General features: G+C 45.7%; 1 protein-coding gene across 2 annotated transcripts in view; it reads right to left on the reverse strand.

The window, feature by feature from the left end:
• Positions 1–22,894, reverse strand: part of LOC147705920 (deoxynucleoside triphosphate triphosphohydrolase SAMHD1-like) — a 1,309,615-nt gene that overhangs the window by 1,027,632 nt on the left and 259,089 nt on the right. For both annotated transcript variants that reach the window (XM_086932390.1, XM_086932391.1), the window contains exon 5: positions 10,479–10,594. In XM_086932390.1, coding sequence (XP_086788516.1) covers positions 10,479–10,594 — 116 coding nt within the window. The remainder of the gene's footprint in view (positions 1–10,478; positions 10,595–22,894) is intronic.

The following is a 22,894-nucleotide window of genomic DNA, read 5'->3' on the forward strand; positions in this document are numbered from 1 at the left end:
TACCTGGTTCTCGACTATATTCATCATTGTCGCATCGCCGGCCGGAGGGGGTTGTAGGCGAGATGCTGTGTACGACTTGGACTATGTTAATAAAGGTGTTACAAAAAAAAAAAAAAGGAATCTCGTGGCATGGGGACAATTTATCCCAACCACATTGATTGCGGTACACAGCCGGCGCTAGAGCCAGAGCCCACTCCTCTGCAAAATGCAGAGCATCCTCTTTCGAGACTGTATTCGCGAAACTGGGGAGGATTACCTCCTCCCCACGCGGAGCTGCGAGAACAAAAGGTGGAGGCCAGTCAGCCTCCGAAAGCAAAATGTCATAGGTAGACGAAAGATTTTCCCAAAATACCCCTTTTATTGTTCGCTGTATGTCACCTTCTATTAACAGGACAATTTCAAAAAGTCTATCAGAGGGAGCAACCCTTGTATCAGCTGTTTCAATCACAACATAAGTATCAGTCGCTGTCACCTTCAGTAGTGGACGCAGGGCCTCTTTCACTATGGTAATCTCCGCCGCGCTGTCCAGTAAGGTCAGAGCCCACGTCAGATTCCGAAGCCGCGTTCTCACTATCTGTGGCATATCGATGCGCTGTTAAGGCTGCGACTTTCTTCTTGGCAAACTGCGGTCTCTTAGGCGTAGAGCCCTCCTGCTTTTCTGCACCGTTCCTCGGGCGGGGCTGGTCACGTCCTTGCTGGCCACCCCGACCCCTGCCGCCCCCTCCACCACTGGTTGTCGGAGCCGATGAGTCCTGAAAGGAACGAGGAGAGCGTTGGTCAGAAGCCTGAAATCGATCAGGAGATTTAATCGTCGCGCGATCGCGCAAGTCATAAACACGTTCCGACTGCGCAGGCAACGGAGACGCAGGACGAGAAGCCTGGGTTTGTTGTTGTTGCTGTTGCTTTCCCTGTTTCTGTTTTTTAGGCCAATTTTGTTTCTTGGACTTGGGCTGAACTTCCGTTTCCGAAGTTCGTCCCTGGGGCTGCTTTTTCTCCTTAACAGAAAAAGGCTTAAGACCCTTACTATTGCGACCCACGGTTTTATAAGCCGCCACAATAATTTTCACTAACTGTCGGGGTTTCTCGGCATCGGGAAGCGCCGCCAAAGCGTTAGCAACCTGAAAGTTCACTGCATCCCCCTTGACATTAGCAAGTATGAGATCGCAAACCACATCAAAGGTGCCACACAGGCGCATGCCCAATTCAACCGCAGACTCCGGTCCGTGATCATCTTGAACACGTTTAAGGACCGTAGACAGCACTGACATAGACGGGGTGCCGTAGCACCTTGCATAGACAGCTGCAAAAGTCTTACCCCAGGTCTCACAGTCAACGAGCTCAGGGGCCAAATCCTTCGGCAAACTAAGCGTAAGAATCCGGTGTTTTTCACCAGGAGTCGTATTAGGAAATACAGCTTCCAGGTGGTCAAATTTCTCGGCAAGCCAGAAAGGAAAATCATCCTTATCCTGGGGCTTCTTGCCCATTAAGGCATTGACCATGACGGGACTGAGTTTCAAACCACCCTGTCCGGCCGGAAGCGCTGCACCCCCCGGGGCTCAACCCGGAAGATTACGGCCCATGTAATGCACTAAGGCTCTAATCACGGCAATTGCGGCTACATGTAGTGGTCGAAGTTCACATCCGGAAATGTCACCCACAAATAAAATAGTTTGTAAGGGTAAGCAGCATCCGCACTCACCACCATTATCACAGCCAAGCCTTCCAAAGGGACATTGTAATTCCGCAAATGTTCTCGCACCGCAATGCGACTATGCTGCGGAATGTCCACGGCTTGGGCCATGACAGCACAGGAATGTTGAAAAATAAAGGAAACTTTGTAGCACAACTGGGTAGTAATTCAAGGAAACCGTTTTAGAAAGAATCAAGCTTGAAAAGACCTATGTCAAAAATAGGTAGGTTTTTCCGACACCACCGTTTTCCGGAAATGGCAGTGAAGGGGTTAAGGATTGAACGATATACTACTCGAGTGTCATGATATAAGGCCAACAACTTATGGGCGCCATGTAGCGGGAATTCCGTTCTCCTACAGAACTGTGCATAGAGACCTGGAACCTCGGTGAATTAGGATGGCCCAAAACTCACCTCAGTACCCAAAATCCCCTTACCGAGCTAGCTACAGTGTCTCATTGGTCATAACAAACTCCCAATGCTTAGACAGTCCAGAACATGAACTTAGTACCTCAGGTATCGTGGAACACATGAACACTCTTTCGTTATATAATCATTGCAAACCAGAACGTGGAGTAAATGAGGACACGTGCATGTTTGAAATATTTATTTACTAATGCAGGGTTCTCAAACGCAGTGTCTTATACAATACTAGCAAACATATTATAAGCAACAAAGTTATCAGCATAGTTATTAGTCCATAAAAGGCGAATGGTGACAGCATACTAAGATGCTGAAATGAATAGGAATTAACACCACCTAATTCTCACCCTCGCTATTTAGCATAGTATTTTATATCTATGAAGGTCTCATTTGGGTTTTAGCAGGGCGGGCCCGTACCTCAAAATCTCAGTGGCAGAGGATCACATCATCTTCCACCAGCTCTCTGCATGCGAAGCACCATCAAGTGTCCTACGAGTGTGTTCAGCACAACAATATAACAATATAAAACCCGCCTAGAGCCAGATTTTGGCAGCAGCATGTGTGTTATGTCTATGGAGGTGCGAAGATCAGACCTCACAACAACATTGTGTCGAGTTATCCTTGGAGCCTTCAGCACTCACTGTGCAGACAGTGTACCAAGCAAAACTGATATCAGAGCAATAACATATTATTTCTCAAGTAAATCACGAAGCTCTTCTGGGTTGAAAGCTAAAACAACAATTATGTGTTGTGTGCAAAATGAAGCAGAAAGGAAAAATGGCGTTTAAACATTTAATAATCTCATGCTAACTTAACACAGTATATAGAAAAGAATTAGCTATATGACAAGAGAGCGCCTCCTGTCTGCAACAGCTGGCATGCGAAAGCAATTAAACTAATTAGTGATCGGAGGCTGAAATTAAAAGCCTACAGAGCAGCACCACATTTAAAAGGGGATGTACTTATGGGAGGTTACAAATGAAAACAAGGCAGTTCTAAGGAGGGACTACCAATCCTACTTACATTCAGAAGCCAGCATTTACAAAGGACAATGACATAAGCCAATAACAACATGGGCAGGGAAGTGGGCGGGGCTTCAAATGCATACTCCACAGTATGCCTCGCAGAGCAGCGCATGCCCTGACCAGGTTTGACCTAAAAAATGGCAGGTACTCCGTACCGGACTGTACCTGCCCAATTAAAGCACTGGTCACAACAATGTGCCACTATTCTTATCTTCTCTATCATCAATCTACCTTAGATGAGGGGACAGAGGAAAGAACTGGAAAATGTTTGTAAAACTTAAACATACCCTCATGAAGTTCATCAAAGCACTGTAAAAACATATTCAAATAACATGATGATGTAAGGATAACAAGATTTGCGTACAAGTTAACGTAAATGTAGGAGGCTGGCCTAGTATATGTTGTACACTTATCGGTGAGGGACCGTGCTCTGAGTTCAGGCAACCCTTAGTCAAAGTAGCAGTGGTCCCTGATAGCCAAAGCTCTCAAGGTAAAGCTGGGGAGAGCAGCTAAGGCTTATTCAGGATACTGTAAAGAGGGTACATTATCACATAGTTAGTAAGTGGAGCTTACATACAAGAGAGAACCACGCCAGCGTTAGAAAAATACCTTGCATTTATTATACACTAACACTACTTTGGTATTTCTCCTACTTGTGATATCAATAAACAATAAAATATACTTTAAAACAGATAAGTAAAGCATATAAAACACATGGGCCCCTATGGCGGGGGGGACCATACACCAAGAAAATAGAATACAAGAGGAGTACCAAACCAAGACGAACACCCAAATGTGAGAAGTTTGCCTGGTATATGATGTCCACTATTCTAGTGAGCACCTTGCACCAGTCCAAACGACCCTTATTGATGGTAGGTTATAAAGTCAACCTTATAGAAAGCTATCCTAGTGGTAGCTGTGGAAAGCAGCCTTCAGGCTAAGACTTGGAGACGAGTTAAGCAAGTCGTTTTACCATTTATAATCTCTTGAGTACCAAATGAAAGCACACCACACAAGGTATATATTCAATATATATGTATTTATTCTGAACACAACCCCTCTGGACTCTTTATGAAGTCAGAGGTAAAAGTACAATATAAGGAACTTAATTGGCATACGATAAGTTGCACAGTATACTTTTTGCCCTAGGGACCTCACAATCCATATACTAAAATAGTGGTATAAGAACCACGTGAGAAATAGAAAGCAGGTCTAGGGCCTGTGGAATCGCTGGGGCTGCCTAGAACCACCAAAAGATAGCATGTAGGAGGCCCACGGGTGTCGCGTGCAGTGTCCATTGATTTTCTATGGAGGACGAACAAGTTACAATTTTAATGATTAAGGGTACAAGGAGGGAAACTGCGACGGAACCTTTTTAGACTAGGACACTTGGAGAGTCAATACCCACGGGAGCACCGGAGTACTCTTGTTACCTCACCCAGGGAAGCCAGGTGCATAGGTGTCTTTTCGTGTCGGGTTTCGTCATCGATTCCTATGGAGAGCTACGAAGAAGTGCTGCAGGCGACCAGAGGAAAAGTGTCCGGGTGAATCCAAGGGTGGATCCGAGATGTGAAGAACCTAAAAGCAGAAGGGACAGAGTCTGGGTCACTAGCCAGTGACCAGGATGGCGATGGGAAGCTGCCAGCCAATGTCGGGTGATTTCAGGTGAAAAGGTGAAGTTTGTCTCTTCAGCCACGAGGTCGAGGAGGCGTCGACAACGAACAGGAGTTGGATTCGAGCTGTCCCACGAAGGATCTAGTTGACTGCGGTGTTGGTAACCGAATTGGACCCAACAAGCCTTGGCAAACGCAATCTATGCAAGATGTCGAGATTGGCTTTGGTGCAGACCAGCAAGATCTGGGGAACTTCTCCTTTGCAGGGAAGTTGGGTAAGCCTGGAGCAACCAGGAAAGCAAGGTAAATCAAGGATTGATCTTCTTGGGGGCTCACTAGACTACGGACTAGGAACCGCTAAGACGCGTCAAGCTGAAATGTACAAAGCGGGCCCATGGGGCACTCAAGGAGTGTGGGCCTCTGAGCTTCGGTGCAAAAGGTGCTCGGGCTGGGGCTTCAAGCACCCCAATGCACAACTTCGGGATACCTCGAGAAGTAGGTGCAGGTTGCAAAATGCAGGATGTTCAGGAGTTCCGGTCCCACGTCTCTCGTGTCCGCCACAGGTCTCAGCTTTGCTGGGAGCACTGGTCAGCGTCAGAGATGTCTCGAAGTTCGTGTCCTGGGTCGCAGAGTCTTCGAGATCCGGCGGGAGCCTCTACAATGCAGACCAGCAAAGATGCAGTTGGTGCCTGTTTGAACAGAGGTGGTCACTCCTTGACCACAAGGGAGATTTCTTCCGTCTTCCAGTCGATATGGAATGTTGAAGGTCCAAGATATATGTTGCAGAGTTTCGTCCAGGGTAATCTAAAGTCCTAGGGACTGGGGTTCTATACTTGTAGAAAGTTTAGGGGTTGGACTAACTCTAAAGTCCCGCCTATGGGTGGACCTGGGGAGGGGGTGGTTACACCCCCTTCCCTTTGTCCAGTTTTGCGCCAGAGCTGGGGCTGAGCGCCCCAGCAACCGGTTTGAACTGGGAAATGCGTGGAGCACCTTGTGTGCCCCAGGCAGTGTCTGAAAAGCATTCACTGAATGCAACCCACCCTGTCCCAATACACTAAAGCCTGTCTGGGGAGGTCCCAGCACCTCCCTGGACAGGACCTATTGTCCAGGCCTCTCCTGCTGGAGTTTCGTCCAGCAGCAGGAGGGCAGACTTGTGTCTGTGGCAGCAGCATCCATTTTCTGATGCGTAGGCTCTGTTTAACTTTAACCAGGTTTAACAGTAACTACATGTCTTCTCCCTCTAGAAGGGTGGAATGCTACCCCCGCCACCAGGGCTGGCGGGGGCGGGCGGTAGTATTCCAAAGTGTTTGACACCTTACACAGCATGTTTTGATAAAGTCAAACCAAAGTTAGCATTAACCACGAGGATTATAATGCACTTAAGAGTAAATGGTATGGCTATATCATAGAACAGCATTAAGGAGATGGTTCCTAAAGCTGCAGAGGGGCTCAGCTCATGTTAGGGCACCCTCTCACATAAAACCAAGCACTCTGCCTCCAGGATTGTCAAGGCCTGCCATAGGAGTGACTTATAGGTTACTATGTGTCTATATGTATATATAGATATAGGTATACTATATCTAAGCAAGGGGGGATTACACCAGCTTACCCAGGCTGCAAGGGCAGACCTGTGATGTCAGTTTGGAAGGCTAACCAGGGGTGGCACAATACATGCTGCAGCCCCTGGTAGGCCCAAGGTGCACCTATGCCCTGGATACCTAAGGTACACTATACAGGGGCTCACAAGGGTGACCCAGTAACCAATCTGGTAAGTACCTAAAGTACATGGTATCAACTTAGAGAGAGTACAGCTAGGCTGTGGGCCTGATTAGCAAGGCCACAGCCATACTAAAGTCGAAAAACCAGTGAAGCACAGCAAAAAGTGGGGGTAACCATAGGAAGCAGACCCTACTCTCCTACACCAAGAACTAGAGACCAGGGGGAGCACGTAATCACCACAGGTGGCAAGGTGCTCGTGTGCAGAATTGATACCCCGGGTCAGTGCCCTTAGGATAACGTGGAGAAGTCTCGGTTGGAGTTTTACAAATTCAAGACCCTTTACAAAGGACCCAGAGGAAACCTGTTGAAACCAGGGAGGGTGGCGAACAACCCCACCCCTAGATACCCAGAGAACCAGGAGACCTATACCAGGGAGTCCTGGTGTACAGGTGTGAAGTGGTGTCGGAGTAGCCTATTGTTGTCAATTTAGGATCTAGGAAGTCCAGCTGCTACGGGAGTCTTGTGGACCTAGTCGGTGGAACACAGATGTGGATTCAGGACGAGAAGTACCTGCAAAAAGAGGGGACAGTCCAAACCACCCAGAGATGTCCAGGAAGAGCAGGAGCACAATGCCACTCCTTGTAGAAGGTGCTTTGCTGTAGGACGGAGGTCTTGAAGATGGAGCTGTGAAGCCCAGGCGACAATGCAGGAGCACAGGAGCCATCCATTTATTTATTTATTTATTTTATAAAGCGCCAGAATCGACCCCCAAAGGGGTATCTCTGCGCTCTAGATCGTACACCAGAGGGAGAAAACCTAACCACTGAGGAGCAGAGGTGAACAGAAAGGTCTTCAACTGTTTCCTGAAGAGTAAATGATGCATACATTGCCTTAGTTGTACCAGAAGCTTATTCCAGTATTCCATGAGCTGTCCAACGCAATCAGGAATACAGGAGGGTCAGTGGCTGGCAGGACCACCAACAAGCCTTGGCAAAAGCATCAGAATTGTTGCAGGAAACAATGTTTAGTTGCAGACCAGCAAGGTCTGTGGGACTCACACAACAATGTTAAGTCAGGGCTGGCCCTCAAAGCATGAGAGCCAGCAGGAATTGGTGGAGACCCCAGCAGGACCCTCTGGAGCAGGATGGAGTCGCAGCGAGACCTCATCAGCACACAGAAGAAGGATGCCCACATCGCTGGAGAAGGACGGAGGATCACTTTTGGAGCTGTGTGATGCTGGAGGTTGGGGCATCTTGGAGCTTGAAGATCTTCGGTAAGGAGAGCAAACAAGCCTTGGCAACAGCAACAGGATGCAGTGCACAGAAATGCGGCTCTGGTCATATGGAGAGGGATTACAGTATCCCACGTAGCAGGGAAGACTGGTCAGGTTAACCAGAGCAAATCGTATATAATGCAGGTGGGACCTCGTACAGCGAAGCATTACACCTTTAAGGTAGGAACCACATCAATTCCGAAGATCAATGTCTTTTCATACTTAGGAGTTGTATTTGATGAAGCCCTGAGATGGGGTCCCTCGATCAGCCGGAAGAAAGGGGACAGGCTAGAGCGACTACTGCGGGTTTTATAACTGATGGGGGCTTTACTGCAGATATATAGAGGCAAAAGTCTCTTGAAGATTGTTTATGGGAGTGAGATATGGGGTTACGACGGGCATGATGCATTGCAAATTGCTATAAATATTTTTTTGAGACGGTTACTGTCTATTCCGCAGTGCATCCAGTAGTACATAGTGCACAAAGAATTGAGAATGTACTTCCTTTCAGATGAGGTGGCCGATCGTCCCCTAGCCTGGTGGATAAAGATATGGATCAAGAAAGAAAACTTCCTTAGTAAGGATATTCTAGGCGACTGTCTTTCTCTAGATTGCATGAACCGCATTGGATGGATAAAACACGTTTGAACATGTCTTAGCAATTTAGGAAGGGCAGACGTATTCGAGAACCCGCAAACAATCTGCAGGAGGGATTTATCCTGGCTGAAAGAGTGGTTTTTAAAAAGAAGAAGTGGAGTTGAAAAAGACGAGCGTGTGCAGGTACATTATGTTCAAAACTGTGCCAACCACTGAACAATATCTTTTCCGTGTCAAAAGCAATCATGGCTGTTTTTTATTGATTACATTTCGGCTTGACCTCTTCCACTACCTTTTTGCCCAAACACGTGGCGTCCATAGAGGTCAGTGTCACATACCCTGTGGCTGCAGTGGACAGTCTGCACAGGATATGATGCACTTTTTAATGTTTTGTAGTTTTTACGAGGTCCCTATAAGGTCTTTTATTGTTCATATTCTTAAGAAAGCATGTTTTAGAAAGGTCAGACCTGCTTTTATCTTTTTACAACAGTTTTCATGTGATTCAGTATTGCACACGCTTAGCTTTTTGCTGCCATCAGGCTTAGGTGCACCTGTGATTAATCTTATTGGTAGGGCCACTCCTTTTCAGCTTTGTAATCATGTGACTACATTGATCTATTGCACTATCCCTTGTATTCTGGTGGAATTTTAATTGATGTTTGTGACTTTTATGGTTTTAACTGTAATAAAACCAAATAAAGTTTATTGAATGAATTCAGTGGCAAAGTAAGCAAGGGACGCACGTCAGGGCATAATCTGCCAACTTAGGGCAAACAAAGCAAACACAAGGAGATGATGGACAAAGCGCTAAAAACCTTTCAGACATTCAACCCTAGTCACAGATCTGGGTTGAATCCATCATCTTTCTTTAGCTCACTTGGCCACCCCAGTTCAGACCCAGCTACATGCAAACCAGTCTTGACCCTGTGTCTCATGGGAACAGTCTAGCCCGAACTGACAAACCAGGTTTTCACTGGACCGGAAACAAGTATCATGGGGAGGTAAAGCACCTTCACCTCGCATCCGTGCATGCTTCACAACGTGGTCGTTATAACGACCAAGTTGTGACAACGCATACCATTACTCCGCAAGGTGTTACAACGACTTGCAGAGAGGGGGATTAAAATCCAACACCTTCCCTAAAGTCCGCACAGACTGGAGTTGGAAAAGTACATTTTACTATTCCAACATTTTGCGCCCACACTCCGCAAGTCGTTGCCACAACAGCGTTGTGACAGCATGCGGGATAATGGTATGCGGAGTGAAGAGGCATATTCAGTTTCAGCCAACAAACTTCCACCTGTGTTGCAGAGCAGAGGGGTGAACGGAGGACAGATGAATCCACAAGTCAGTCGTTGTCGTTCAGGTGCCAGCGGATGCACAGATGTGACTCCTTCACTCCAAGGGAGATTCCTTCTAGCTATCTTGATCCAGGCAGTGCCGCGGGGGATTCAGGCGGATGCACAGCCACCAAAGTTGTAGAACCTGGAAGAACCCAGAGACGCAGTTGCAGTAGGAGCCTTCCTACCAGAAGCAGTCTGTCTTGGTTCCTGGCTTGGTCCAGCAACAGAGTTTGGTGATAAAAGCAGAAGAGTCTTTAGATACAATATTCAGGCGATGCAAATCGGTTTTTGAAAACGAAGTCTGGAAGAATTTAAGGATCCACCCTCGGGGAAGCCCTTAAGTAAGGTCCTACTTTCCTACAGTAAACATCATTGTTTGGAAATGGTTGTGACACCTAGAACCTGTAATTTCATCAGTATATTGGAAGCTTTAAAAAGCTATCACTAACGTAAATTATTCACCATATACACAGTACAAGCAGTTAAGGCAATGTTCGGCATGCATTTCACTCTAGCAATATTATTTAAGAACGAACTAAGAAACTCAGCGGACTATATCTTTGATAAGTGGAACAAGGAACCAATTTCATAAATGTATTTACATTGTGTGACCCAAAGAAATTAGCTTAATATTACAGAGCTCATTTCCCTTATCCCTCAAAAAGCATGCATGCACCTCTAAATTCTACTGGGGAAGTGCGTCAATGAATAAAGCAATTATGATAATCACAATGACAGTAGCAAGACTAACAAATGAAGGAAATCGGTTTAAGATGCAGAAAAACATAATGCTTACCTAGGTCATGACAAAGTCCCGCAATCTGCACACAAAGCATATCCCGATGATTAATTTTCAGTTCAGACTGCCTCTCATGGAGTGCTCGAACTAAGCACCCAGCGAGATGTCCAACGCTACAAGAAAAGAAAAAACAAATGGAGCACGGCAGAGGACAAAAAAACAAAAACAAAATCTTGACACACAAGTCACCGATACTTAATAAAAAAAAATCCTTTATAACTAGACTTTTCAGGCTTAACCAGACACCCCCTTGCTAACTCAGTTTATTGGGATCACTGTCAGGTGTCCCTTTGAGAAAACTCTCCAAACATCTGGAGCACATTTAGCAGTAAACTTAAATCTATAGCTTACACAAATAACCAAATGTACACCTATTATTAAAAGTTATCCATTGTTAAAAAGTTCACAGCCTATTCTTTTACAATGAAGGTATCGCAAGTATTTTATCTGAAACATGCCAACAAGAAAACAGTATTTCGTATTAGTCTTTAACTTTTCTTTTGGCGTCTAACTACATTCCCCTCTTCATTCAGTTTTTATCGCCATGCTTTAATACTAGAGTTACAACGAAAGGAAAATGCTACTTACCAGTATGCATCTGTTCTTGTCATGTAGAGCTGTAGATTCGTATACTTGTTCATAGATCACCATCTGGTGTTGAGCTCGGATGTTTGCACTTTGTTTTTGTCTTGGAAGAAATCTTTGTATTCACGAGGTAGGTGACTCCTTGGGACGATAGTGCGCATGGGCATCGACTCCTTCTCCAGATTGTTTTGCCATGGAGGGTTATGATGGAGTTAGTAAGAAATATAGAAGACGTCCATGTGTAATGTATCTAAGTAAGATAGTACTGGAACACATAGAGGTATCCGGGGAGGCGGGTGGGCGTATACAAATCTACAATTCTACAAGCCAAGAACAGAAGTGTACTGGTAAGTAGCATTTTCAGTTCGAGGCATATGAGCTGTAGATCGTATACTTGTGCATAGACTGTACAGCAGTTACCTCCTTGGCGGTGGCTACCTGTATCTGTTGCAGTGGTTTGGAAAAGTGTTCTTAATACAACCTCGCCCACACTAGCTTGTTGTTTTGCTTGCACATCTACACAATAGTGTTTTGTGAAAGTGTGTGGAGTAAACCAAGTTGCTGCTTTGCAGATATCATCTAGGGGAATGTTCCCTAAGAATGCCATAGAAGCCCCTGGATGCATGTGGAATGAGCTCTAGGGGGAATGGTTATTGTGCATTTGGCTTGAAGGTAGCATGTTTGGATATATTTAACAATCCACCTTGCAATACCCACTTTCGAAATGGGATTGCCCTTACGAGGTGGGGAGAAAGCCACAAAGAGTTGTTTAGTTTTCCTAAAGGACTTTGTCCTTTGAATGTAGTAAAGTATTGCTCTTTAAAAGTCTAACGTGTGAAGGGCCCGTTCTGCCACTGAGTCTGGTTTTGGGGAAGAAAACTGGGAGTTCAACAGACTGATTAAGATGGAAGGCAGAAACGACTTTAGGTAAAAATGTTGGGTTAGGCCTAAGAACCACTTTGTTATGATGTGTAGGACTTGGCCCTTTTTGGCTAAAGTCCTTACATTTTTTGGTTCCCCCCAGACCTTTTTCAGACATAGTGTTGCCAACTTAGATGGTTTGGACACTTTGTCACAGCTAACCAGTGTCAAAGTGTAAGTGTTCCCTGTAAAAAGTAATGGTAATTGGTTGTCCATGATTGGTATGTTTGCCTTGCTAGTAAAGTCCCTAGTAAAGTGCACTAGGTGTGCCAGGGCTGGTAATGCAAATGCTACTATTGGGCCCGCAGCACTGCTTCTGCCATCCACACAAGTAGCCTTCAAAAGGGAACTCAGGCCTGCCATTGCAGGGCCTGCGCGCAGTTTGTGAAACTGCCATGTTGTTCTGTCAAGTGAACTCACTTGCCAGACCTTACCCTTCCCTTTCTGTGCACCTAGGACACCCCTATGGTAGGTCTGGGGTCCCCCCCCCGGACAGGGTGTAGTGTGTGTGAATGATAGGACATGTACTAAGGTGGGTGTCCTGTACTGACAGTGAAATAATCTTCATTTCGTTTTTCACTGTTGAAAGGCCATCTTGCTCATAGGACAGAATGGGAAGGCTGTGTAATATGTTTTCCAGCCTGTCTTCCCAAAGGCTAAAAATGAAAAGGTGAAGCTTAGTATGCCTGAAATCACAATTTAATAACACATCTTTTTATGTAGGTGGTTTTTGCATTGCGTGTTTAGAAGCCACTCTTTTAAAAGTGGCTGCGATTTTGTGCTCTGACATTTCTGTGTGTCTCTGCCTGGCTGTGGATTGACTGTCTGGATTTGAAAACAATAGGATCTAGGGAATGTCTTGACCCAGGGGAGGAGATGAGACAGCACCAGGTCGACCTGCATCTGGAGTGTAGGGGGAGGAGAAGCCCCTAGAGATGACGAGGCCTGGGCTGCTGCTATTAAATAATTGTCTCATCTACTGCTGAGTGATTGAGAATCCAGACCCCTACTAATCAAAGGAAGAGAGGTGTCACTGGCAGAGAGGCACCCAGAACTGGTTTGAGCAGGGGTCAGTGCACAAAGACTTCAAAGCCATTGAGCGGTATAACTAAGAGAACTGAAGCCCCTGAACTTTGGAGAATGGCTTGATCAAGTGTGAACAAGACTGGAGCTACTTCGTGGTCACGAGAACCTTTGCCAAGGAAGAAACAACTGAAGAGACTGATGGATAGACTGCTCTTGCTGTGTGATCTGGGGCTAGCCTGCATTTTGCGGTTTCAACCAAGGAAAGGCTAAAGGGACTTTGCTGTGTCCACCTGCTTGAAGGACTTTGCGGTATGCTGTGTCCTGAAGTAACTATCCCCAAGGGCCTGAGGTGAGCTGGCTCCCTGTATGGAAACACAGGAACATTAAACTTTCCAGGAGAGTCTCAGCGGCGCCATGTGAGCGTGCCTGTTGCAGTCTGAGACCCTCGTAAGGACTACCTGTGATTGTAGGTGCCTGGCGTCCAAATGAGTCTCAGTGGCACTGTGTGTGCGTGCATTGTGCAGCCTGAGATCTTCAGGAGGATCGGTCTGTGATCGGGGGGTTACCTGGAGTCCAAGCAAGGATCAGCGACACAGCCTGAACCCGTTTGTGAGGATTGTCCAGTGATATTGTGCACCGGAATCCAAGTGAGTCTCAACGCTATTGTGTGCGGGTGTGTTGGGCACTGCGAGACCTTAGTGAGGATTTGCGGAGTTATTGTGTGCACCGGAAGCCAAGTGAGTCAACGCCGTTGTGCACGGTTGCGTTGTGCACCGTGAGGCCTTCATGAGGATTTGCTGTGTTATCGTGTGCACCGGAGTAAAGGGAGTCTCAGCAACGCTGTGCGTGTGATCTTCACGAAGCCGGAGACTCGTGTGTGGAGTGCCAAGTGATTGTGCACCTGGAGTGAAAGAAGATTCAGCAACGCTGTGTGAGTGTGCATTGTGGCAGCATGGGATCTTCGTAAGTGAAGTGGCCCGGACCGGCAGTCCCGGAGGAGCTGAGTTGCCAGCCCGAGCCGCCGTTGCTATTTCACAAAGCTGCATTGGAGGACCAGCCCCTGACCAAGGAGAGGAGAGTGAGTTTGCGCCCCCCAGGTAACATGTGTCGAATCCTGGGGCGGGGCATGGGCTCGGCGGGAGACGCTCTTGACCTCTCTCGCTTGTTGGCAGCGCGAGCCTCTGCTTCGGCTCGTGTCGCGACCCGTATCGCCAAAGGAGTGATGGTGCCTGAGTGTGAAGCTGCACTTTGGGGATAACATTGTACTGTGTGAGGGGCAACTGTGAGAGGGGGAGAGACGCCTAAGGTCCGATGATAGGTGCCTGAGTGTACTACGCATTATTCAATTTCTGTAGAACGGAGTACCTGACTGTCGTATTACACACTGCATCATTTCTGTCGAACGGAGTACCTGATTAGAGTGTTACGCATTGCATTATTCCTGCATACCGAACTACCTGATTAGTGTATGACGCATGGCATTTTTATCTGCATAACGAACTACCTGATTGTTTCTGAATAACAATCTACCTGAGTAGCGTATTGCGCATTGCATTTTTCCAGCTTAACGAATTACCTGATTAGTGTATCATTGCCTTATTTTTGCAGAACGACTTATCTGGTGGTGGTATCACGCATTGCATTATTTGATCTTGCAAAGAGCCTGATTGTTACGTTACATATGACAATATTATTATATTGCAAAAGTATCTCATTCTGTAATATGATTTTAGGAGTAAAGGAGAATGTTTAGAAGTGCTCATTGGTATCGTCAGAACTTAAAAGGACTGGCTGGCCTAACAACCGGCCAGGAGAAATATTACAGAAACTCATATGTTGGTTTTATATTGTGTGGTCTTTTTCGTATACCTTTTTACATAAAGTTTATACTCGTTTTTACAAAACTTGTGTGGAATCTATTTGTGGTGTCATCATTGGGTTTTTGTGAACGTGGTTGCGAATACTTTACACATTTGCCTTGAAGATAAGCCTGGCTGCTCGTGCCAAGCTACCGAGGGGGTGAGCAGGGCTATCTAAAAAGGTGACCTTCCTTTCCCTAATGTTGGAACGCGGGTTCCTACTTGGCCTAAGGTACCTACCTCAGCCGATGAGGGATCCCGGGTCTAACAAGATGGATTTGTAAAAATGGTTCTTGTATGGTTAATGCCTGGAGTTCACTGACTCTTCTGAGAGATGTGATAGTGACTAGAAAGGCTACTTTCCAAGTGAGGTATTGTAGTTTGCATGATCATTGTGAGGGAATGCTGTTTGAGCTTCCGAACCACTAATGGAATTTTGTGGGAGAGGGAGAAAAGCATAAGCAAATGTCTGACCAGTTCATCCATAGTGCATTGCCTTTGGACAATGAGTGTGGATACCTGGACGCCAAGCATGGGCATTTTACGTTTTGATGTGTGGCGAATAGATCTATTTCAGGCTGGACCCACGTATGAAAGAATGGAAGAAGAACTTGAGGATGAAGTTCCCATTCGTGGATCTGCAGTGTTTGACGACTGAGCAGATCTGCAATCACATTATCTACCCCTGGGAGGTGTTCTGCAAGAAGATATGCGTTTTGCAGAATGGCCTATCTCTATATGTTTTAAGCTAGGTGTGAAAGCTGTAGGGAGTGTGTCCCCCTTCTTTCTGTATTACTTTGCTGTCATGTCGTCTGTACAGATTAGGACAACTTTGCTTAATAGATGGAGTTGAAAGGCTTTTAGTGCTAGAAAAATTGCCAGTAGTTCCAGGTAATTTATGTGGTGGTGTTTTTGCCGAGGGGTCCATATACCCTGGATGGTGTGGTTCTGAGGATGAGTTCCCCAGCTGGTGAGCGATGCGTCTGCTGTTAGCACTATCTGTGGAACCGGGTAGAGGAACGGTCGCCTTTTGAAATGGTTTTGTGTGTTCCACTACTGCACGGAGCGATGTGTGCGGCTGTCCACCAACACCAGATCTGTTAGCAGACCTTGAGCCTGGTTCCACTGACGTGCAAACACTCCTGTAAGGGATGCATCTGGAGTCTTGCATAAGGGACGATGAGACTGCAAGAGGCCATCATACCGATCAAGTGCAGGAACAATCGAGCTGGTAATGAGTGTTAAGGCTGAAATTTTGATATTAGAGCTTGCACACTGCTTATCCTGAGAGGGTTGGGGTATGCTAAGGCTTTTGAAGTGTCTATTATAGCACCTAGGTATTGTATGTTGGGACGGTTGGAGGTGGGATTTGGTGAGATTCACCTTGAATCCCAAACTGTGAAGCAGCTGGATTGTTTTGTGTGTGTGTTGTACACAGCTGCTGTGTGGACTTGGCTTTTATGAGCCAGTTGTCCAGATAAGGGAACACGTGAATGTGTTGTCTTTGTAAGTGAGCTGCTACTACTGTGAGGCACTTGGTGCAGGCTCTGGGTGCAGTAGTCACTCAGAACGGTAGGAATTTAAATTGACAGTGTTGACCATTCACCACGAACCTGAGATATTTTCTGTGAGCAAAGTAAATGGGAATATGAAAGTGGGCGTCCTTTAGATCTAAAGTGGAGAGAAAGTCGCCTTGTTGAATCAGTGGGAGCACCTGTTGGAGTGTGACCATGTGGAAGTGGTCTGACTGAATGTATAGTTTTAACGGTCTGAGGTCCAGTATTGGCCTGAGAGAGCTGTCCTTTTTTGGGATTAGAAAGTAGAGGGAGTAAACCCCTGTGCCTTGATGAGGCAAGGGGACTGGTTCTTTTGCATGTTTTTGTAATAGAGAGAGAAGAGAACGTCTTGTTTTAGAAAAGTCAGATGCTCTGAAGACATTGGACATTGTCTGGGAGGGATATTTAGGGGAGTAGAGGTAAGTTCCAGGCAATAACCATACTGGATAATTTTTCTTACCCAGTTGTCTGTTGTGATAGAATTTCGGACAGGTAGGAACTGTGAGAGGCCTCCTCGGACAGGAGAGGGATGATCGGGCGGAAGTGCAGGGAAGTCACTGCTTGGTGGTAGGTGAGGTGCGGGTATTGTTACTGCAACCTCTCCCCTTACCATTGTTGCCTCTGTACCCTCCACAAAAGTATCCTCTAGAGGAATTGTTTTGATTGGGGCTCTTATAGGAAGAAGAGGGATGCTCAGAGCCAGTAGTTTTGGAGCCAGCCCTGTAAAAGGAACAACATGAACTTCTAGGGGTTTGCAAGGCCCCATGGCCTTGGCAGTCTCTGTATCCTTTTTTATCTTCTCTAGAGATGTACCTATTGTGGGCCCAAAAAGATGCTCTTGGTCGAAGGGCTGATAAAAGAATAGCGGACTGCACTTCCTGTTTGAATCTGGAGAGTCGGAGCCAAGCGTGCCCGCGTAACAAAACACTGGTATTAATAGCACAAGAGGCAGTATCGGCTGCATCAAGCGCACTTTTGATGGACGTATTTTTTATAAAATTTCCCTCCTGTATAAGGTAATTAGCGTTGTCTTTAAATTGGTCAGGAAGATGTTGCATTAGCTCTTCAAGCTGATCATTTTGAGCTCTGTCATATCTGGCCAACAAAGCTTGGGCATTGGCAATCCACCAGTGATTTGCAGCTTGTGATGCAATGCATTTTCCAGATGCGTCTATAAGTTTGGATTCCTTATCAGGAGGAGGGGTGTCGCCTGTGCTTTGTGAATTTGCTCTCTTGCGTGCATAAGACACTACAAGAGAATCTAGAGGGACCTGACCCTTAATGTACACTTGGTCATTGGGAGCTGCCTTGTATTTTTTGTCTATTCTTGTGTTAAGAATCCTGGCTCTCACAGGGTTCTTAAAAATGTCTGGTCCATGTTTTAACATGCCTTTTAACATTGACAGGGTGTGTGTGGACTTTTGTGTGGGTGTAAATGTTTCCAGTAAAAAGTCTTCCGCTAAAGGGTCGGAGTGTAACTATACCCCATGGTACTAAGCAGCTCTATTAATCAGTTGCACAAACCCAATATTGTCATCTGGTGGTGATGGCCTAGAGGAATACAGGTCCGAGTCATTATGTGGATTGGGATCTGTGTCGCAATCATCCCAAGGATCTGGATTGTGTGGATTGGCATCTACAGCATCATTTTTATCCGGATCTCCATTCCCACCCTCATCACTGGTCAGGAAGATGTTGTATTAGCTTTTCAAGCTCATCATTTTGAGCTCGGTCATATCTGGCCAACAAAGCTTGGGCATTGGCAATCCGCTGGTGATCTGCAGCTTGTGATGCGATGCATTTTCCAGTTGCATCTATAAGATTGGATTCCTTATCAGGAGAGGAGTCGCCTGTGCTTTGTGAATTTGCTCTCTTGCATGCATTAGACCCACCCTCATCATATATAGTCATCTTCATCATCCTGTGGTTGAGGTGAAAATTATGTTGTGGGGAGTGTGCTGGAGAATTAGCAGATTTGGATCAGCTGGAGAAGGAGAGAGAGGGGGAGTAGTGTTAGTGCCCATCTCTTTTCGCTTCATGGGTATTTCAGGGTCTTCAAATATTCTCTTTTTAGGAGGCTTGTCGACAACTTTGCCAGTCTCTGGGTCAACATAGAGAGTCTTTTGTTTCGGATCCGAAAAATCTGAAGGGAGTTGTTGTACGGGTACAATGTCCTTTGTTGGTGCAGAAGATTTAGGGTCAGAATGTTGTTTAGCCTGTGTCTCCGAAGCTTTCTGTGGTGTCTTGGACCCTTTAGCTTTCAGTATGAGGGTTTGTGGCTCCGAGTATTTTTTCAGTTCCTAAGTTTTTTTCGGCTCCGAAGATTTCAGAAGATTTTTTCGGCTCCGAAGATATTTTCGGCTCCGAATGTTTGTCCTTCGTTTGTTTCGATGCTGAGAGCTTCGGCGCCGATGAAGAAGAGCGTGCCACCTCCTTGGTTTTGGACTTCAGTGCCGAAGGTGATTTTTCAACACGGAATGGGGTTGGCTCGATCCCGAGCCAGAAGGCTTTTCTTTTTGTTTCGTCGCCGGGCCCGAGGTCAGGGCGCCTGAAGTGTTTTGCCGGTGTCGACCTGAGCCCGAGGGTTAAGGTGTTACAGGAGCCTTAGGTTTCATTTTGGCTGGGAGAAGGGTTTCGGTACTCACGGACCGCTGAGCCAGGGTGACTTCCTGGTCTTCGACATCGGAGTAGTCTGCTTCTGAGATGGAGATTTCTCCTTCATCAGCTTGTTGTTCCAGCTGTAAATTGGGATCTGCTCTGAAGATGTCCAGAAATGAGCTGCTTCCGCGAGACATTGTGTGACGTCCAGCAAGACGGTCACGGATGGTTTTCTTCGACCTGAAAGCTGAACAGGCCGCGCAATTCTTGTCTTCGTGCTCCGGGGAGAGGCAGAGGTTACAAACCACGTGTGAGTTCGTGTGTGGGCCTTAGGACCACACCCGGGGCATTTTTTTAAAAGAGTCCTTTCCATTGACTTCTGGCGTGGTCGGCGCAGATAGGCCCAAAGGCCCGCGTCGAAGATCAAGGGCGAGGATTTTATATTTTGAAGATACGCGTCGAAAAGGAAACACAATTGAGACAAAACCGTCAAGTGGTAAGGAATTGCGCGCCGAAGGGGGTTCGAAAATGATACCGATCCGGAGCGCAGCAAATCACATCCAAACCCAATGGCGGAAAAAATCAATCTGGAGATGGAGTCGATGTACATGCGCACTTTCATCCTAAGGAGGAGTCACCTACCTCGCGACTACAAAGACTTCTTCCAAAATAAAAACAATGTGCAAACATCTGAGCCCATCACCAGATGGCGATCTATGCACAAATATACGATCTACAGCTCATATGCCTCGAACATACATCTTTCCTATACTGAATCACAGAGTAATAAAATCCTTTTTGCTACGAAGGGCCCAAACACTGACCGATCTTTTTGAAAGAATACACCCAACAAATTGGTTTAATCTAATTCAAATGTTCTTCTTTTCCCCAAAAACCAATATGTAGTATTTATTGAGATATAAAAGCAAATAGGGAGTTTTGTTAAATTTCTTCACCAAATTCCATAGTATGCAAGGCTGTAACAACCTGTAAAAATGCGGTCTTTCTCCTAAAAAGCCTGTTAATAATATAGGTAAAGTACACCCAAATGTCTTAAAAAAAATAATGCAAGACACAGTAGTTGTGGACTAGTATTGAGATGTCACAGTTGGATTTTATTGATAAGACCCGAAATCATCTGGTCACCGACACCATTCTATCCTCCATCTCTCTATCCCCAAACAATTCAGTTCCTTTCATTTCTTTACAATGTTTTTCCAACATGCTAACTTTGCTCAGCATAATTCTGCCTGCCATGCATTTCCCTTTACAGTTTAATTACTCTTCTGTATATTTTTTACTTTAACTTTGGATTTTGTATACCACTTTTCTTGTTGTAGCTGCTATTTCCTTTTGCCACATCATTCCTCTGGTGTTTACTATTGAAATTCATTCCCTCTTGCCTCAGTCTGTGAATTTGATCCAAATTTTGCCTTTATACTTTTTTGTTTACCCTTTTCCGCCATTATCATCTACCCATTCCCAGACCAAAATAAACAAGTCTTCAGCTATGCACAGACAACTTTGTCTCTGCAAACGTCTCTTCAGGACATCATCTTACATGCTCAATACTTCGACTGCAGAGGCAAAAGGAACTATGTTGCGCTCCTCTGTGTTGGGGCAACATAGTTCGCTCTTTCCAATCCATCAGTGGCAACAGAGAATTTGGTGGCACAGAAGGACTCGTTGTGGGTAACAGCACATTCGACATTCTTTCCAACATGAGGGTAGATGACCTGAAATATGCAAACATGTTCACTTTTGTCAGCAGCAGTACTGGAGGCAGTCCCAGCAGGCAACAGCAGTGTCTGCTGAGGATGTTCATCAACACACCGGTGTCAATAAGAGCTGTTATTATGGTGTCCCCTATCCTGAACTAGCATGTCAAGCAGTGGGAACCCACAGTTCGAGAAGAGGAATATTTTGTCTTCATCGTCTCCCAGTTTAGCAGAAGGGGGACACAGGTCTGACGAGGATGCTGATGTGCCCTCTGCTTCAGCCAAAGCACAAGCTCCTTGTGACTACCCAGTTTCTGGGGCAGCTAGTGGGTAATAACAGAGAAGCGTCGCCCCACTGGTCAGTCAGTCTGCAAAAAATGAAATGATGAAACAATATTTTCATTTTATTTTCTGCCGACTGCACATTAAGCCTAGGGTGTGGCGGGGACATGGCAGGGAGGAGGGGTGTTGGCCACTGTAAAGTGTAAATGTTGATTTGGTCGGCGGTCTTAGGCTAGCCAAACAGAAATTCACAATTGCATGTCTCCAACCTCGCTGTATTGCAAAGCTGGCCTGAAGAAAATCCAAAGGCTCCGAGGCACTGAGCGGTAAACCAGGCTGCTCACACCAATCCAGGCGCTGCTCTCATGCTAGTTATAGCAGGAGAGCAGCACCAGTATTGGCTGGGGAGACTGTGCTTGTGACCTAGTGATTGCCAAGAAGTGAGCCAGAGAGGAGCACTGAGGCCACCAGTGGCGGAAGGTACTTTAACCCCTTCGCTGCTAGGTTTCGCCCCCCCACCCCACCCCTGGCTAAGCCTTTTTTTGGCCATTTGGAGTAGGTCGCGCTTAGGCCCCTGTAACTATTTAACCACCTAAGGGATCCACCCCAAATTTGAGCCTTTTTTTCAAACATCATGGGGATTCTAAAGGTACCCAGGGTTTGTGGATTCCCCTGGAGGGGCGCTCGAAATTAGCCAAAATACAGCCAAATCTTCTTGTTTGGGGGGGGGGGGGCTACAGATGAGTCTGTTTTTTCCCCTGCAAATAGTATCAAAAAAGGGGTTGTGGTGCTGATATCGCCATCTTCCCAGCTGTCAGGAACAAGCAGACTTTTGTCAGAAAACCCACATTTTTTACACAGCTTTGACATTTTTCTGTGACATTGCATATTTTTGGTTTTTTTTGTGCTTTCAACCTCTTTCCAGTTCATGGTAGAAATGGGTATGAAAGCAATAATGGATCCTGGAAAGCTATACATTTTAGCAAAGTAGAGAAAATTCTGAATTCATCAAAGGGTCATTGTGTAGATCCTTCAAGGTTTCTTTATAGAAACTAACCGTTGAATATAGGAACAATTGCGAGTCGGCCGCGAACTTATGAAGGTTTGGTTCCACATTGGGAATTGCTGACCGGAGTCAAAATATCGGGGATCAGAACTGTTCATGATTATAAGAAAGTTACTTTACACATTGGAATCTCGTCATTAAGCCTGAAATTGGGACCCAGGCTTTTAGGGCACACCTGATAGATGGTGCTCGCCTGGATACCATATAGGTTTCTGAGTTACTTTGATATATAAAGGTATAAACCACAGCTCCCTATCCTCCGTTAGCCATTTGTGTTAACATTTTCACCTGTAACTTCCTCTAATTATGACAGCTGTTTGAAAGCAATATACCTTTATATCCGCTGGACCTTTCTGGTTGTGGGGATATATAAGACTTGTAGGTTCACCAAGAACCCGACAAACCCAGAGCCAATAACTGAGCAGCGTCTAGCAATGGTTTTTTATTATATACCAGGCACATAGCAATTAATTTGAGAAAATATATACATGGAAAAATCAGATGAAAGACACCTATGTATTTCTAAAATTGGAACAAAATATAGTTTAGAAACAGTAGATATTTGCACATTTCCGAAATTGTGAGTGCCCATACTAGCATGAGAATTATAATTCATTTTTCAAAAGGACTTCTTTTTTACACATTATCTTTCATTTGGAAGCCAGAAATGCAGCGAAAGTCAATAGGTAATAACAGTTGCTCTAGAATTCTGTGTTACCCTAAGTCCCCCAATAAAAATGGTACCTCACTTGCGTGGGTAGGCCTAGTGCCCGCGACTGGACACACTTTATTTTTACAGTGA

Source organism: Lissotriton vulgaris, chromosome 7, assembly GCF_964263255.1.
Source record: "Lissotriton vulgaris chromosome 7, aLisVul1.2, whole genome shotgun sequence".
Classification (NCBI taxonomy): Eukaryota; Metazoa; Chordata; class Amphibia; order Caudata; family Salamandridae; genus Lissotriton; species Lissotriton vulgaris.